General features: G+C 42.0%; 1 protein-coding gene across 2 annotated transcripts in view; it reads right to left on the bottom strand.

The window, feature by feature from the left end:
• wdr17 (WD repeat domain 17) overlaps positions 1 to 16,576 on the bottom strand; it is a 32,349-nt gene that overhangs the window by 6,087 nt on the left and 9,686 nt on the right. For both annotated transcript variants that reach the window (XM_022253697.2, XM_022253696.2), the window contains exons 3-22: positions 15,940 to 16,351; positions 15,236 to 15,487; positions 14,214 to 14,524; positions 13,534 to 13,702; positions 13,254 to 13,345; positions 10,627 to 10,709; positions 9,971 to 10,057; positions 9,488 to 9,652; positions 8,692 to 8,844; positions 8,276 to 8,475; positions 7,437 to 7,570; positions 6,406 to 6,531; positions 5,701 to 5,859; positions 4,380 to 4,444; positions 3,533 to 3,869; positions 2,958 to 3,100; positions 1,854 to 1,965; positions 1,287 to 1,425; positions 859 to 961; positions 315 to 416 (exon numbers count right to left, since the gene is read on the bottom strand). In XM_022253697.2, coding sequence (XP_022109389.2) covers positions 315 to 416; positions 859 to 961; positions 1,287 to 1,425; positions 1,854 to 1,965; positions 2,958 to 3,100; positions 3,533 to 3,869; positions 4,380 to 4,444; positions 5,701 to 5,859; positions 6,406 to 6,531; positions 7,437 to 7,570; positions 8,276 to 8,475; positions 8,692 to 8,844; positions 9,488 to 9,652; positions 9,971 to 10,057; positions 10,627 to 10,709; positions 13,254 to 13,345; positions 13,534 to 13,702; positions 14,214 to 14,524; positions 15,236 to 15,487; positions 15,940 to 16,351 — 3,344 coding nt within the window. The remainder of the gene's footprint in view (positions 1 to 314; positions 417 to 858; positions 962 to 1,286; positions 1,426 to 1,853; positions 1,966 to 2,957; positions 3,101 to 3,532; positions 3,870 to 4,379; positions 4,445 to 5,700; positions 5,860 to 6,405; positions 6,532 to 7,436; positions 7,571 to 8,275; positions 8,476 to 8,691; positions 8,845 to 9,487; positions 9,653 to 9,970; positions 10,058 to 10,626; positions 10,710 to 13,253; positions 13,346 to 13,533; positions 13,703 to 14,213; positions 14,525 to 15,235; positions 15,488 to 15,939; positions 16,352 to 16,576) is intronic.

Below are 16,576 nucleotides of genomic sequence, written 5' to 3'. Positions count from 1 at the left end.
GCTGAAAATTCAAAGACAGAAACACACTGTGATATCTTCGTAGGCCCTCCAATTTTTCTTGTGAGCCCCGAGCATATATGAGCATAGGCCCCCAATAACATCTTTACTGCGCCGCAAGTTTGCTTGAAGATAAATTCGTTATCATGCTCGCGCTCAACTCCCACTCATGTAATAACTAATAGCACTTGCATGATGGGCTCACACTGCTTATTGCTTATTACGTGATACACATGTATACTGCCCTCAGCTGACTTCCACGACAAAGTGGCAATCGCTTGCTGCTACGACTAAGTCAAGTTGTTCTATAGACCTACCTTGACTTTTCAAGCAGGGGCACCACAATGCTATGATAGCCTCTACGTATTGCTCTCAGGGCTCCGAGGTAATGACTCAAGATCAACAGCTCAGCTCTCTCTCTGGAATCGGGAATATCCATCAACTTTGATAGTGACAAACTACTGAACTAGAAATGTATAGTATTACTGCATGGTTCACGACATTGTCATCGCAATATTTTGTTATTTCACTGTCTTGTTTAACAGAGGTTTACTATATATTGATTTTGAGCAAAACCTTGTAACTATTTGGGTGGTGAATACTTTGAAATTTCATCAAGGTAATTTGAAGAGGAAGTATTCTTCTAAGGGACAGCCAAGGAATGCCAGGTGATCCTTTGATCTCTATGACGAGCTAAACTGAAGCTAAGCCAGACGGCCAGTCACAAGACACCCTTAGGGACAGTGTTTTGCCAATACCATGACCGTTAAATCACAGCATGCCTTCTCGACTTACATCCCTCTATAAAACTCAACCCCACATGAAATAAAACCCCATGCTGTTCAGTACTTAACCACTTACTTTGTAGCGCTCTTCTGTAACAGCACATCATTGCGTATATTGCTCAGTAGCGTGATCATGGGTAACACGTCTTGTAACGTCCAATTCCTTTCGCACATTTTATCTAGAACAATGAAAATATACACTTTTTATCTGAAACAAATCACTCCATACTTGTTGATAAACACCAGTTTCTTTAAAGATGCTTGCCGTGGTCTTCCTATTTCTGCCCTTTGTTCCCTCAGATCTATTGCTGTTCTTTGGCGGATCTGTGCATTAGCTCTCCAGAAACTGTCATTACTCTTAATACACTTGCACTGTTTATGGGACAAATTTGAAGCTTTCAGCAACAAACAAACCATCACTCCAGCACAAAAAAACAACTGTGCCAAGTCTGAGGCATACTTTTCCACTTAAGTCAAGGCTTCCCTCAGCATATTAGCATGTACCAGTGATTTTGCTGATTCCCAGTTCCAGTGCTCGTTCCGGCGTAGTGGATAGGAGGTAGTACTTGACACACTCCACGTCCCCATTTGCCTCCAACTCCTGGGCCTTTGCTGTGCATTCGGTCAAGCTGGGAAGGCCAGCCTATAGCAGACAACATTTGCAGGAACTTATACCAAGTATAATATGAGTACATTACCAACTCGGAGAGCTGGCTGCAAAATGAGATTCTAAACAGATATTTCAAGGTGTAATGAGTATAGCAAAGCAGCTGAATACTTTTGTGGGAATTTGGTACAACCGAAAATTCAATCAAATGGAAAGTTGAATATTTCAATATTCAATCATTTAAATTGACTTGGCCTTAAAGTTGCATCACTTGAAGCCAAAATCTGGGCAGTATTTTCAAAAGGTTTTCACCGAGAACATTTAAATAACGTTATCCGTGAGGCCAAGATGAAACTTATATGAGACAAAACTGGAAATTAAATTAGAAGGCAGCCTAGGGTTCAAAAGCCTGCTGTGATCAGAGGAAGCCATGATGATTCTCCGTCAACATCAAACTCCTGTACCTTTTGGTGGAGGAAGTTGACCTCTGTGCTGCACGACATGCAACGTGCACACAAGTTGACCATCGAGCCTTCGTGGTCGGGGAGTGTGTTCAGTATGTCCAGACCAAGGTCCCTGACAACACAGGAAATGAACAAATCACCATTCTTCTAAAATCCAAAACATTATTTCTGTGACTGAGAGCATCTTCCACTAAAACCTCAAGGCTCTCTCACAACACATACCATTGAAACGTCCACTTAGAAACATAAATATTCCTTGCATCATTACACCCAAGAGAACTCTCGTGGCTGTCTAATGTGGCTGTGTAAAAACTAAATCGGCGATGAGAACTACCAGCTAAAGTGGTACCAAGCTTGCCTGCAGGAAGTACGTACGAGTCACATACCCCTTCAACCAACAGGACAGTGGAAGTTACCAACGCGCATATACTGGCTTCTATATTTAAAAAGGCCAATGAGTGTGGTTATACCGATGTTGTCCTCGTGACTCCTCAAAGACCATCACAAGACCCCACATAACCATCACAAGACCACAAAAAGACTACCAGTCTAGATTCAAGGTATAAGTTATTCTAATGAACCGCACCTACAGCATTCCTTTGTGGTTGTTCACCTTGTTACTTGTAATAGGTCTGGTGAATAAACATTGTGTCTGTGATGGGTTTTCTCGCTGGCCCTGTGATGATTTCAACTACATATTGCTAGGTGCTATTGCAGTAACGGCATCTCCTCAGATTAGTCTATACCATGATTAACATTTCAAATCTAGGACTGAACGAATCTTACTTCCAGCAGTGTTTCACTGGCCATTTCTGATGGTCTCCTTTTAACGGTGGAAACGACTGTGTGGGGATTTGTGCGGAGGTATTGTGACTGACCAGTGGCTCTCTACAATAGTTATTACGAAGTTTACTGCCACTGGTGAGGGCGGCTGCAAATGAGCTGTGATAGAATTATCATGGTCACCAGATTTGTCTGTACACAGACTGCGTGTCACTAGTTACTACGCAAAAGGAATCTCCTGCCAAAGGGAACTTAGACAAAAGCATCTGTGGGGAAGTGACCATCAGACTGACAAGCAGAAAGATAATGACCATCCCTCACCATTTATCCATCCTCTGGCAGCGCAGAGTGAGGTATTGTGCTGCCATGGAGATCAGATCTGGGTGTCTGCTGCCCTCTAGTGCCCTGCCAACACTTATGGCTAGCTCTAGCTCATGGCCACGAATCAGTTTCGAGAGGGCGTACTAAAACAAAGAGAAATAAAGCAACTCACAGTGATTCCTACCGTTTGATACTGTGCTTCAAAAACTGCATAGTCTGCCAAAAAGATCAGGTGGTTGGAGGGAGAATGGGCATTTTTCTTTTTTTTTTTTTGGCAATCATGTCAATGATGGGTGGAAAGAATGAGAACTCCTTATTTTCTTGAACCTTTCAAAATGTGCAAACTTTACTCCCAATTTTATTGGTCTTTTTCATGGAAACTGGCATTTTGTCTAAATGTCTTTGTGGAAAAAAATCAGTATGGGTCTGTTACAGACTGAAACTGATGGTCAAACGAGTTATTTCCTCTGATGTCCATTATTATCACACTATGATCTGCCCCACAATATCATCTGGCCCAGATGGTGGTGACACTGAAATAACAACATTAGTGGTTTGCTTGACCCTACACTTACCCTTGTGTTTCCCACGGCCATATGGCAGCATGCAGCCATGATAGGGTGGCCATCCTGAAAGTACAGCTTGGCCAGATTGCAGCTCACGTCGTTTAGGCACCGGACGTTCTCCTCTGATTGTTCCTGCAGGCCGTTCTGGTCCATGCTGGGTACGCTGGGTTGGACACGCTCTGTTGCGGGTTCAATGCCTTCCTCACACGCAACTTGCGCCACCAGCATGGCATCTTTCAGCTGGTTATGTCGGCTGAAGAAGTCCACCAGTTTTTGGATATTTCCCGTAGCAATGTAATAAGGCACACAATCGTTACTGCTCTCGGAGGCCAGGAAATTTGCATATCTGAATACAAGAAAATGAATGAAGGTAGGGTTGAGAGGTTTTCTCTCTAACTTCAATGACTATAAATTGTTGTCTCAAACTTTTCCTGATGTGGAAGAAATTCTCAAGAATTTTTGCAAAGAAAGATTCAAAACGTATGCTTTTTCTACAAAGATTTACATGACTAATCTAAGAAATGACACAATGGGTACGACGCACTTAAGAAAACAGCCCATTTAAGAGAGTAATTAAAATGAGGTTTTTATCCAAACCTAGAGAATACTTTTGCAACAAGAATATCCCACTAGATCCAACAGCCCTGTTGAGAATAATCTACAAAAGCTTTCTTAATAAGCGATATTACCCAAATCACTGTTTAATCATCAAGGGCTTGCAAACTGTAAATTACCATTCACAGTGGAGAATCAATGATTTAACCAAACTGATTAAAGTCAAACAACTCTACATCTTCATTAGGTTTGATAAAAGTGAAATGGTTTTAGATGGTGCAAAATCTTCCACTTCATTCACCTTTCCGAGAGCTTTCTCCAGTAATCCATAGACACAGCAGGGGCAATAGATAAGGCTTTCTCCCACTAAAAACAAAAGAAAGAAAAATACCGAGCAAATTAGAGTATATCCAGCTTTCAGATTCTGATACAAGATGTATGGGACTCTTAATGTCGGGCTGCAATCACTTCAGAGGAGTAAACATTTGACATTCATTTCCTCCCTAAAATGACAAGACGGACAGCACAATGTTCACTTTCCAATGGTGAAATAGACATCTTGCACCATAATGGTATCCACTGAAATCATTCTAATTTCTTGGTGTTGTGCCTCTCGGATCAGCTTTGCAGTCCACAGCTAAAAATCTTTGCCACACCCCCCTACATTCTACATAACACTGCATGGCAGTGGCGTAAATCTGTGCTGGGAATTGGGGGGGGTGGGAGATAGGAAAAGGTGGTGGGGGGGGAGATAACATGAAAATGTGAAAAGTGGGAAGGGGGGTGACACAATGATACTCTATGAGGTTGTTACATTTAGAATGACATATTTAGGGCTTTTTTAATTATCCTCCCTTTTTTGAGTGATACTGAATGCATTTTAGTTGTTGGGAGTCCGAAAAATTCTTCACCATCCTCTTTCTTTTTTTTGCTCACCCCCCAAAAGTCTGTGTGAGTTTGTTTCTGCATTCAATTGGGGACCCTGAACAATAGAGGACAATAAGGTCCCCGATTGACAGAGGGTCCCCGATTGACAACTGTGTACAAAACATACATGTATGGGTGGTCTTCTCAAAAGGTTAAAGTACAAACAAAAGAGGAACAATAGGGGGTCCCCAGTTGCAGGCAAATACACACTTTTGTGTGTGTGTGTGGGGAGGATGATTCAATAACCCATCCACCCACCTAAAAAGTTTGATTGTGTGGGGGAGATGTAGGGTGTACCCTTCCCCCCAGATTTATACCCATGCTGCATGGGGTTGCATGTACATGCACAAGTGAATAAAATACATGTATATCAATTTTGGGGCACAAACCAAAAGCTTTACAAATGACAGTTCCAATCAATGTCCATTTAGTTACTTGGAGCTTTTGCTGACGGGGACAGCCAACAATTTCTGACAAACTATGAATCACCTCTTTCAAGGTACTTTGGATGAGAATAATCAGGACAAATTTAAGTTTGCGGCAATGCACAGTAAAGATTTTGTGAAAACCGGTCACCATCTAAACTGTCACATGAGGTGCACTGCTAACTGGTTCACGACTGGTTTTTGCTTAGCACAAATATCCGCTTTGATAGCAGAGGTCTAAAGTCTACTGGAAACATCCAACAAATCCACCTCGTGAATTTCCACCATGAGTTCGCAGTATCGATGGACCTGGCCCAATCGGATGTGGATACTGGCAGCTTCTCGCAGTTTCTCCTCCCGTCCCTTGGCACTGGTCATCGTGGAGCAAGGCCGTGCCATCCTGGCCATCTCTAACTCCTGGGCTTCTGACTGTGGGCCACGGGAGACAGGGATGAGATTAAGGGAGGTAGAAGAATCCACATAAAATCCAGTAGAGGGGTTGCACAGATGACAACAAAGTACTGAGACTTTTCAGGTCTTTTTACCTAAAAAGAAACACGTTTTCTCACATGACAATGCCTCAGTCAATGTTGCACTTGGACTTTTTGTTTGCAAAGTGCTAAAATGAGGCAAAACATGATTAACTAAATCTCTAAAAAAAAATCAACAATTTTGGGGTGAGAAAGGCAGGGAGAAATCACACCACTGCAGAAAGGTTGAAGGCAAAAGGTGAGTGCAAAGTCAAACAAATGCAGGCATGTAGTGGGATTCATTTTATATCTAGTTTCATCAGTTAGTCAACCACTGGTCAATTCTGCCTTGTACTCAAGACATGATATTTCTGATCCTCAATAGTGGTCATAAAATGGCTGCCGATCCAACTCTGCCCTAAACTTCCTCTTAAATAGTGGTGGCTAATCGTGTGTCAGCATTTTTCACCTAAAAATGGCATTCCAAAGATTTAGAGCGACTCACGGCTTTAAATTTGACCAGGTGCTTTGCATGCATGATTCCTTTGCTGTAGTCATCAGGCAGCAGGCTGTCATCTTGACCGTTGAGGATAGACACCAACTCCCACAAGATTCGGGAACCCCCGGGCGGCTGTGGCCAGAATGAAACAGGAAAAATGCTCTCAACTTGTTACGAGCCCAACCTCTTTGTCACTTGGCATTCTTGGAACCATTTATCCCTCTAGGGTATGTTAAGCCTTTATACACACTGCAAGAGGTAGGACTTGGTTGGGATTGATTTTTTCAGACATACATTGTCTTCATTCTGGCATTTTATCACTCAGAGTTGCAGCAAACCAAACCATGGCATCAGTGTGTCAAACTAATCAGGCAGGTAAAACCTCTTCAGCTTATTTCTGACTAAATGCTTCCCCAAAACCACACTGAAGTAATCTTGACATTTGACAATATATCTCTCTCCCACTGTTGACATCCATACGTCGAAATTATCAAAATAAAAAAAGATTGCAAGGAAAAAGCTGGGCAGTTTTATAATAAGGGCAACGAGTGTTGTGGAGCATTGTCCATGTGTATATTTTAAACTGGTGAAATTTTTCAGACATTTTATTCCACAGAATTTGGAAGTCTGCTTTTGGAATGGTGGATCACATCTGATAAAATTATTGATTTGGGGTGAAGTATTTTGTTTAATTCAAGGTTTTGCCCCGTAAAGCAGTGACATGCAACCTAGATGTACATGTATGTATACTACATGCTAAGGGCTTTGGAGAAAATTCAACAGGCTTGCTTCAGTGGGACTAGAGCCCATAATCCTTTGAAAACTAGGGTAAACATCCTCCCTACCTAGCTACAGTAATTGTGAGCATGCTGGGGTCAGATGAAGTTAATCCAAGATGACATTGTGAACCAAAACTCATAAAACCAATAAACACATTTGTAGTAGTATGGAAAACAATGTACATGTGTACAGCTAACATTTGAAAACTTCAATTTCAGAAAACTTTCAAAATCTGACTAACTAAAAAAATGACTCACTGAGAAAAGATGTGAGAACCAGCGTAAGGCCATGCTGTTGTCAAGATCTCCCCTGTACTGCTCTAACTTCTGCTTGAGTTCCCGTGACATGCGGCCCGCCATGACCGTTGATGTATTCATTGCCATGGAATGCTCTAGAAAAAAACCCAGATCATGACATAAAATCTGCTAGCAGGCTTAAAGAGGCATTTCAAAAAATACCTTTGATGGCTCTCATTAAAAGAGACCAAGAGCAAAAAGCAATTCAGGTGAAGAAATCTAACAAAAAATAAAGTTATCTACTTTTCAAAACTAAAAAAAAAATCAATTTTTTTGATTTTTGAGGGAATTAAGAAAACTAAACTAACGAAAATTCCTCAAGAGTCCACTCTAAGGTCTTGCAGTTCTCAGATGCTTGACCTACAGATGTTACAGTTCAACAAACACACCAAACTCAACACAGTTCAAAGCAGGCGTACAGTAACATTTCAAAAGAAAACAGAACAAAAAAGTTCCAAGATGCTCTCCAATCAAATCTTATTAAGTGTTTCAGAAATGTGCCCAATTTCAATTTTCACACTGTAAGCTTTTCATAAATTGATTATCGGAAAGGTATCTATGAAACAAGAACAATGTGTTGACGAACGTAAAATGCCCGGCCAAGCCCATGCCTAAACCCACAACTGCAATTTGTGATCACGAACGCCATCACTATCCCTAGAAAACACCATCTTTATTGTTTTTATCATCATGATGTTTTAGCTTTGCTACAGGGGTATAAAAATATACACAACAATGCAGTCTGGATTTTGCACTGCTCGTTTTGCAAGGAATTTCTCCTCTGTGCCTACTATGCCTACCTGCTGTGCCGATGATCTCCTCCAGTGGTCTCCTGGCGATGATGCTGAGCTGCAGCGTAGTGACCAGTGGGGCCAGGGACCAAATCCTCAGGGTGGAGTCTCGCGAGCAAGATGCCAGAACAAATGGCTGGTTGGGGTGGGATGTCAGGCCGTAGACGTCAGCACCATGGTCTAAGATGTTGTCAAGGCAGGCTCCGTCCCTTCGGAGAGAAAACAGAGAATGACGGTCAACATGTATAATCTGGAACTGCTAAGTTATCACTTTATTATATTAACCCAACCAATTCTTGCATCCTGACATGTGATTGTGATAAAAGTAAAGAAAAGGAAAAGCCTTCATTGGTTAGGGTGAATGTACTTAAGTCCATCTTTTCAATAATACAATCCGGTATAGCAATCAGTAGTCTGGCACCCACCTTGTATCCCAGACTCTGATGGTGTAATCCCAGCTCCCTGATATTAATAAGTAAGGGACCTCTGGGTTCCAGAGCAGGCCTCTGACTGGTGCCCTGTGTCCCTCCAGAACTATGATGCAGCTGTCCTGAGTGTAATCCCATACCCGTATCGTCCTGACATGAAACAAAAATAAGAGACATCAAGGGCAACTGTGCACTAAGGTCTTCATTCTTAATTTTCTTGATAATCCACAATGCTTCTACAGTTTTCTGAAAGCCGAAACAAGTCCATCAAAAATCCCTACAAGTCCATCACAAGTAATGCAGTCTTACATCAAGTCAAAAGCTATTTAAATGTACTGCGACAAAATCATTCTTTACCATTACTAAATGTAATTCTGTTCCTTGCGAGGGGGTTTTGGGACTGACTTATGAAAGGACTTGTGATTGGACCTGTGCTAAATGTGACAACAGCCCCAGTGAGTATGTCCATTCCAAGAAATGACAATACTGCAATTTAAGCAGTCCTGCAATATTCAAATTAGCACCCCTTTCCCTTTCTATCGTGTACATTCAAACCCTTCCATTTTAAATCTTTATAACTAAGCTTCCGTCCAATCCAAATGGAGGTTAATGGCTACCTTGGTAGCAAGAAGAAAGTTACACCCATTGAGCAAGGGTTGAAGAGCGGTCAAGCTATATAAAGCAGACAGCAAGTCACAAAAGTTATTCAAGTATAATTTCAGACCTTAAATCCCTTTCCCATTACAGAACCACAGATTATGAGAGGAACTTCAAATAAGACTACAATCTTTACCCATCATCTGATCCACTGCACAGAATACCCTCTCTTAGTGGCGACCACTTCACATTGAACACTTTGGCCACATGGCCTAGAAACGCCTTTAAGGGTTGATCCGTTGCCGTGGCAATGTAGAAGACCCGGACTTTGCCATCGTCACACCCGGTGGCGATCATGTCTCTAGAAATGGGATACATGTTCGATATCACAATAATGTCTCTGATGGAAAACTTGTTGGACAAAGATGTTCTTTTAGACAGAAAGAATAGGCCTGTCAGTATCAGGAAACCATGTATCAGCTTGAAGAAAATCTAGCCTGTAAGTCCCAGACTATATTGGTCTAGTCAACGGACCACTGCCACGCAATGTGTACTGTACCACTCAACTTTGTGACTAAACGTTTTTGGCACTCAGCCATGTTTTGCAGGCTCCAGTGTGGCGTGTTACACTTTTGAAACTACCCAAAGATTGCTCAAGTGAATCCGAGTATAGACTGACTTGTTGTTCGGGCTCCAGTCGCAGCCAAACACAGATGCTGGATGTCTGTACTTCTGTAGCAACTTGCCATCAGCCTCCCGGACAATGCTAGGAAATACAAAGCAAGTACTGTAAACAAAAATGTAAAGCAGACCGTACATAATGAGTCTTGAGGATATTTATGTCATACTTCCTGGTCTCTCCATTATAGACTTTGAAAGTGTGGTGCAGGGTCCCTATCTGATAGTCAGAGCAAGAGTACGATTACAATTTAAACAAAATCATGGCCTACTGCCCCACACTGACATTCACTTTTTCCACTGCTGCAGGAACTCAATCCTCCTCCAAGGTGAAAGAATGTAAAGAAAGATATCAGCTCATTTAACAGTATCATACTCGAGACTCACTGATATGCTGATCCTACTCAAATTCAAACATTAGAAATCAGCATTACAGAATTCTAAACAGAAATGAGCAGGTAAAACGTAAAATACAGAACTATGGCTGGTTCCTACTTCAAGCCGATTTGAGTTCAAAACAAATTTCTTTTGGTAACAACCAATGTCATAAAGAAATTAACGTTGTTGAACAATGGTAAGGAAGACGTAAGTGGTAACCCTACATCAAGAACTGATACATAATAGAGAGACAAACAGACAAACATCCAGTCGACCTACCAATAGTGGTCCCCTCCACATGAAGCTATTCTCTTGGGGTCTTTCTGGTTCCATGCCACTGAGTACACGCTGTTTTTACCGTGCTGAAATTCAAGAAAGTTTAACAATATTACAAAGATGACATATGGGCAAGGATCAAAAGTATTTTATCCATTCCGATGTGAGCGCACAGGAGGAACGGGCCCATTGTTCTAAATCCCCAGTAATCCTGTTTTTGCACCGACCCTGTTCAGAATGCAGGATCACGCCCGAAACTGCATAACAATAGCTCTAAGAAACAGTCATGCTTGATACCCTGCTGATTATAATACAATAGATCCGTGTGGCGAATGATGACAGGGAATGGAAATCTCACATTTAATATCCTATTAAAGAAACGCGGGCCCAAGGGAGTCTTGGAAAATGGTTACGATAGGCCTTTATCTCTTGCAGATGATGTATACATGTAGTTGGCAGATGAGTTGAGATTTTTACCTTACTCACGATCAACAAAATCAAAAAGTCTAGAAAGTAGAGTTGCATGTGCATTTATTGTGAAACTTGTTCTCAAATTGAATTTGATGGATTTTTTGGTGTTGACTCGAGTTGGTGATTCAGATTTGAGTCACTACTTTTTGTTTTTCGATGTTTACTTGAGACTTGACTTGGAAAAAATGACTTCGGACTTGACTTAAAGGAACAGGATTTTCGACTTGCCATGACTTCACTAAATTTGACTTTATGATAATCTTTTGTTCAAAATAATAAACACTCTTTTTTCCAACCAATTACATGTAATTGGTTGGAAAGAACGCACAATCAACGCTGACCCTTTCACTGTAGGCTTGCGATCGCAAAAGGAGGCTGCTCGGTTAATGTTGTAAATGCTTGTGTAGCCGGGCCAGGCCAGCACGTGCGGGCTACACGCTGCAATGTTAATGAGGCCTAGTTAGGCACACAAATTCTTAAATGTTCTGTCATTGTTGTATCAAATGCAGCGATTATTCTTTATGCTGCAAAATTTATCTGCACATGATCTGGAAGCATCACGGAAGAAACTTCTTCAAATGGCTGGAAAGAACTACATGCACTACCCCACGCTTGTAAAATGATCGTTGCAAGAATTCGTAAAAAAGGTGGGGACATTTGAGACTAAGCAAAATGAAAACAAGGTACCATGAGACAACCTTTGCGAATTATGAGATGTTCACATTTTCAATTCTCCAAACATGCTGCCTCTGACTCCTGGCTTTCAAGCACGCCTGATTGCTACCGCGGCCCACCTGCAGTCCAATCGTTTTTTCTAGTGGCTATGTGACCAAACTGAGGGAAGCTTTGTGCGTGCCGCAGCTACACTGGCTGCTGCCTGCCCTCACAAGCCCCTCACATGCTGACTGTCCAATCACAGCCCATGTGTATAATGGACATGCATTCCCGTGGCGGTGCTGGGAATGAGCATGCTAAATCGCGCTCAAATTTTAAAAAGTGTAAAAAAGGAAAGACGAGGGAACAAAAAGCCAAACAGAAATACACAAATATTTTATGATGATATATTGTTATGCTCAAACATTTTGAAATGCAAAATGGTGTGCCCTCAAGCAATTAAAAAGGAATGATCATGTGGCCAAACAGGAAATCCCTGGGCTGGCTGGCCCAAGCCAAGCATGAGAGCAAGGCAAGGTGCTCTGTGAGTCTCTCTGCAGTATGCGCCGAAAGAAACGAACATGAAAGAATTGTCACAAAAAGTGCACAGTTTTGGTGGTACGGTACACAAGATGTGGTTACAATACTGAATTTTTCACTTTAGACTGATTTAGAGCATTGCTGCTTCACAGTGCTGTAGGATTGTTGGTATAAACTGCAGGGACATTTTCAATGTCAGATTCAACGCATAAGCCGCTGCTTACTTTCTGAAACCTATTACGGTGCCATAGTCCACTTTCCCGCAGTTGCAAGACATGTTTATACACCATGTGATATCATGAGGCCTTCATTGTGGAATTTGCCAGAGTTGAACTGTGTACAAAAACGAAAAATTGCCCTGCACATAAAATTTTGTGTTGGCGTATGCTTTCACCAGCCTTGTACATGCTATATATGTGTCAAAACTTGCCATGTTTTGCACACTTCTGCTATTGCAGACGTTGGCGTATGCTTTCACCAGCCTTGTACATGCTATATATGTGTCAAAACTTGCCATGTTTTGCACACTTCTGCTATTGCAGACGTGTGCATGCTCACCGGAGGGGATGGGTAATTAACATCACAAAGGACACACAGAATGGAGCTTCTAATGAACTCTAGTCCTTCCCCTGGCGCTCGCCTAAGCTGGGAGGTTTTACTGCGGGAGAACAGGCCTATTGTTGGATTTATTTAATCCCTGTGCAGAATGGGAGGAAGGCGGCTGAGCCTGTTGGAATGGGAGAAATAGTTTTGATCTTTGCCCTAACGGGTCTTTCGACGTAAAAAGAATGAAAAAACTTTGACAAATTGGCAGGGTGCACAAATTAAATTTGTTTTTCTCAATTCAAGCAAAAGACTAGAACCCAGGAGAGTGTTGACATCTTACAAAGTTCTAAAATATGAACATAACAATCAGAGGGAAAAAACGTTATATATTTTCTTGGATTAGAAATTTTTTTACCAACCTCCAAGAATCTCTTAATAATTCGCCCTCTTGTCAGGTCCCAAATGAAGGCTCCATTTTTAGAAGTTGCTGCCACAATACAGTTCAGATCAGCTGAAAAAAGGAAATATCTTAATAAGCTCATAATTCAATTTCCTTTCCTGAACAGTCAAGTAAAACAAAAGGCAATTACTATACATTTTCAATATTTTTAAGAGCAGATTTTTTCGTAGGGATTAGAAAAATTACCAACAAAAAAAAACTGTAACCTTTGACGCTACCTTCTTGAGCTACGACCTTACCTGGTGCCCATGATAAGCAATAGATGACCCCTTCATTCCCAGGTGATGTTTGGACAGCAGTGAGTGTGTTGATGTCCCACACTTTCATGGTACCATCAAATGACGCAGTGGCAATGAGATTTGCATCATCCGGTTTGAACTTGCAATCAAAGATAGTTTCAACATGACCCTAAAGAGGAAATACAATGAAAAACGTCATAAAATTCCATCAATAAATGAACGATATCCGCTGGCGAACTTCACCAGAAATTATTTTGAACGCACCTATTAAAATAATGTCTGACTGGCGCAGGAGACGACAGTCTCAATGGCGGCATTTGTGTGCCACTCTCAATACTCTTGGTTGAAAGAGAATATTGCTTGTACAAACGATCAATGGTTACTGTTTATCCATCTTGAAATAACTGCATTATGCAAAGGTTTACTCCCTGTCTGATGAAGCGTATTCTTATTGACTGAATAGCACATTTCAACATGCGGCCTTGGATGAAGCACAGTACCTATGAAGCAGCTACATGTACAGTACATTTATGTATACATATGACCATCTAGTAATATAATGCTAATTGAGTATTCCATTATTACAACATCCTCCCTGCTACTTTGTAAAAATGGTAATAAACTGTTTGATGAATTGCAATTTTGAAGATCCTCTGACAAAATGGCAGCAGTTCCCTTACCAGCTCCCTGAGAAAATCCCACCTCCTCTTCCCGAAGTCGTACAGCCCTACACCCCCGTCCAGGAATGTACAGACTGCATGGCCTGGCGGCAACCGGTATGAGTTCAGGGTGTTTGCACTGGGCGGCGGGGAGGCCTGGCTGGTGGAGGAAATGTCCCGGTGGAGGGGGGTGTCCGACTGCTTGGTGGAGGCGACGCTGGGGGAGGTGCTGAACACTTTGAGGGCGTGGAAGCCCATCTTCTTGAGACCGAGGCTCAGGATGGGCGTCGATTTTGAGACACCCCATAGTCGGAGAACTCCTGAACTTGTATCTGATTGGAGAAAGAAAGAAAAGTGACACGTTAGGTGATCAATCTTTAAAGACAGCACAAGCAGTGACATAACTAAGATATTTCTCGGAGGGAGGGGAGGAGGGCACCCAGCGTTGAACACATTTTTTAAAAGGGGCAATGAAAGCAAATGATCTGTGGCTCTTGAACAGAGCCTGTAAACATTTCAAAATTTCTAATCGAGGGGGACGTCCCCCGCAAAGATATGCCGTACATGATAGATGCAAGCACATGCGGGTCAAGCTTCAACTGTTTCAGGATGGGCAATAAGCAACATGCGAGTGAAATTTGAATAAAATCTGGTACACTGTGTTACCTGATTGCACAGAAACATAACAATTTGAACTCCCCAGACTAAAGACACTGTTGCTTTACCTTGTGATTCGGGGCAAGCTTTTGCATAGCGACCACCATCTCTGGAATGGGCTGGTTCCTTTGTGCCGTTATCATCCATTGAGAACAGTGAATTGTTGCAAGGCGTCTCTTATGTCACTAAGGAACAGCTTGCCCCAAATTTTACGAGGTATAATAACAATGGTTTTAGTATGGAGAATTCAAATTGTTATGTTCACGTGAATTTAAAGAACTCAGTGTACCAGACTTTATTCAAATTTAACTCGCAAATGGCTTATTAGATGAGAACCAGCCATTAGTAATATAAGTTGCATGAAATTCTGGCCGGTAACTGCACACCTCCCGTTACGAACATGCCCGGTGCAGAAGGCACCCACGCCAGAGTCTTGACCGTTGCCATGGCACTCGGCAGCTCAAACTTCATGAATGCCACCCGCGAGGTGCCGTCGATCAGCCGCACGCCGAAGTGGCGATTGGCCACCAGGAGGTAGTCATCTGACAAGGGATCCCACTCCAAATCAATAACGGGGTCATCTTCCTCTGAACTGTTGGTTGACTCCAACTTCACAACATGCCTGTATATTTTGCCACCTATAGAAGGCAAAATCCAAAGATAATATCCAAGAATAATACTGAGTCCAGCCTCTTTGAATCTGAATGGCAGTATTTCTGTGCAGAAACATCACAAACACACACCCATTACATGTGGTTGTGATTTATCAACCTGAGCAATGCAAATTTTAAATGGGGCAATCTTGTGAAAAGTTTAATTGATTTGAGCATGCTGTGATTTGTTTCTGTAATTGCATCAAAACTGTAGGATGAAGAAAACCTGCTATTCTAAGATGATGAATGAAATCATTTCTATACATATAGGTCATTACAAACTTTCCAAGCTTACAATGTACTTTATTTGCATCAACTGTTCAGCCTGTTATTGTCCTTGGGGCGTGAATGACTACTGATTGATGGAAAGTAAAAAACTCAAGTTTACAGACACGAACAAAAGGTTGAAAACAAGGAAGGAAAGCTGGTGTACTTACCAGCATATAGAAATGACAGGCTACCATCTGCATGGCCAAACACAGCCTTTCCGATGTTCTTGTGGTGCCAGCGAAACTTGCACACATCTGAGGCAAAGCCCTGGGCCTCACGGTGGGGGGAAAGCTCTGCCCCCTGGTGAAACTGCCACATCATGAGCGGGCCCCGGCCCTGGATGAAGGTCAGCACCTCACACTCCAGCAGGCACCAATCCAGGCACTTGGGCATGCACTTGGTGTACTCCATTGTGGCCACCGTGCACTGGCGTGCCACATCCCAAAGATAGAGACGGCAATCACAACCAGCGCTGGCGAAGAGGTCGGGATTAGTGGGATGCCAGCGTATGGCGGTGACTGTCTTCTTGTGCTCTGACATAATTGCATGGAGCTTGAACTCATTGAGATCACGGTCCAACTGCAAGTAAAAAGTGAAACATTTAATCAAACAAGCTATGGTGTGATGCACTCAACAAAACAAGCCTCTTGGTTATGCATCAGGGCAAACAATTTCTGTTGGAAAATCCAACTTATCATTTACTGAAGAATGTACTTCACTTGACTATAGCCAGAAATGACAATATTAACATGTCTGATAATGGCTTACTAAATGTTTTGGTGAAAATTGTTTACAACATGCAAA

The sequence above is a fragment of the Acanthaster planci genome, linkage group LG02 (assembly GCF_054643075.1).
Source record: "Acanthaster planci isolate LZ-2023a linkage group LG02, COTS_SCS, whole genome shotgun sequence".
NCBI classification, from domain to species: domain Eukaryota; kingdom Metazoa; phylum Echinodermata; class Asteroidea; order Valvatida; family Acanthasteridae; genus Acanthaster; species Acanthaster planci.
Note: the sequence above shows the minus strand (reverse complement) of the source record. Positions and strands in the feature narration are given on the sequence as shown.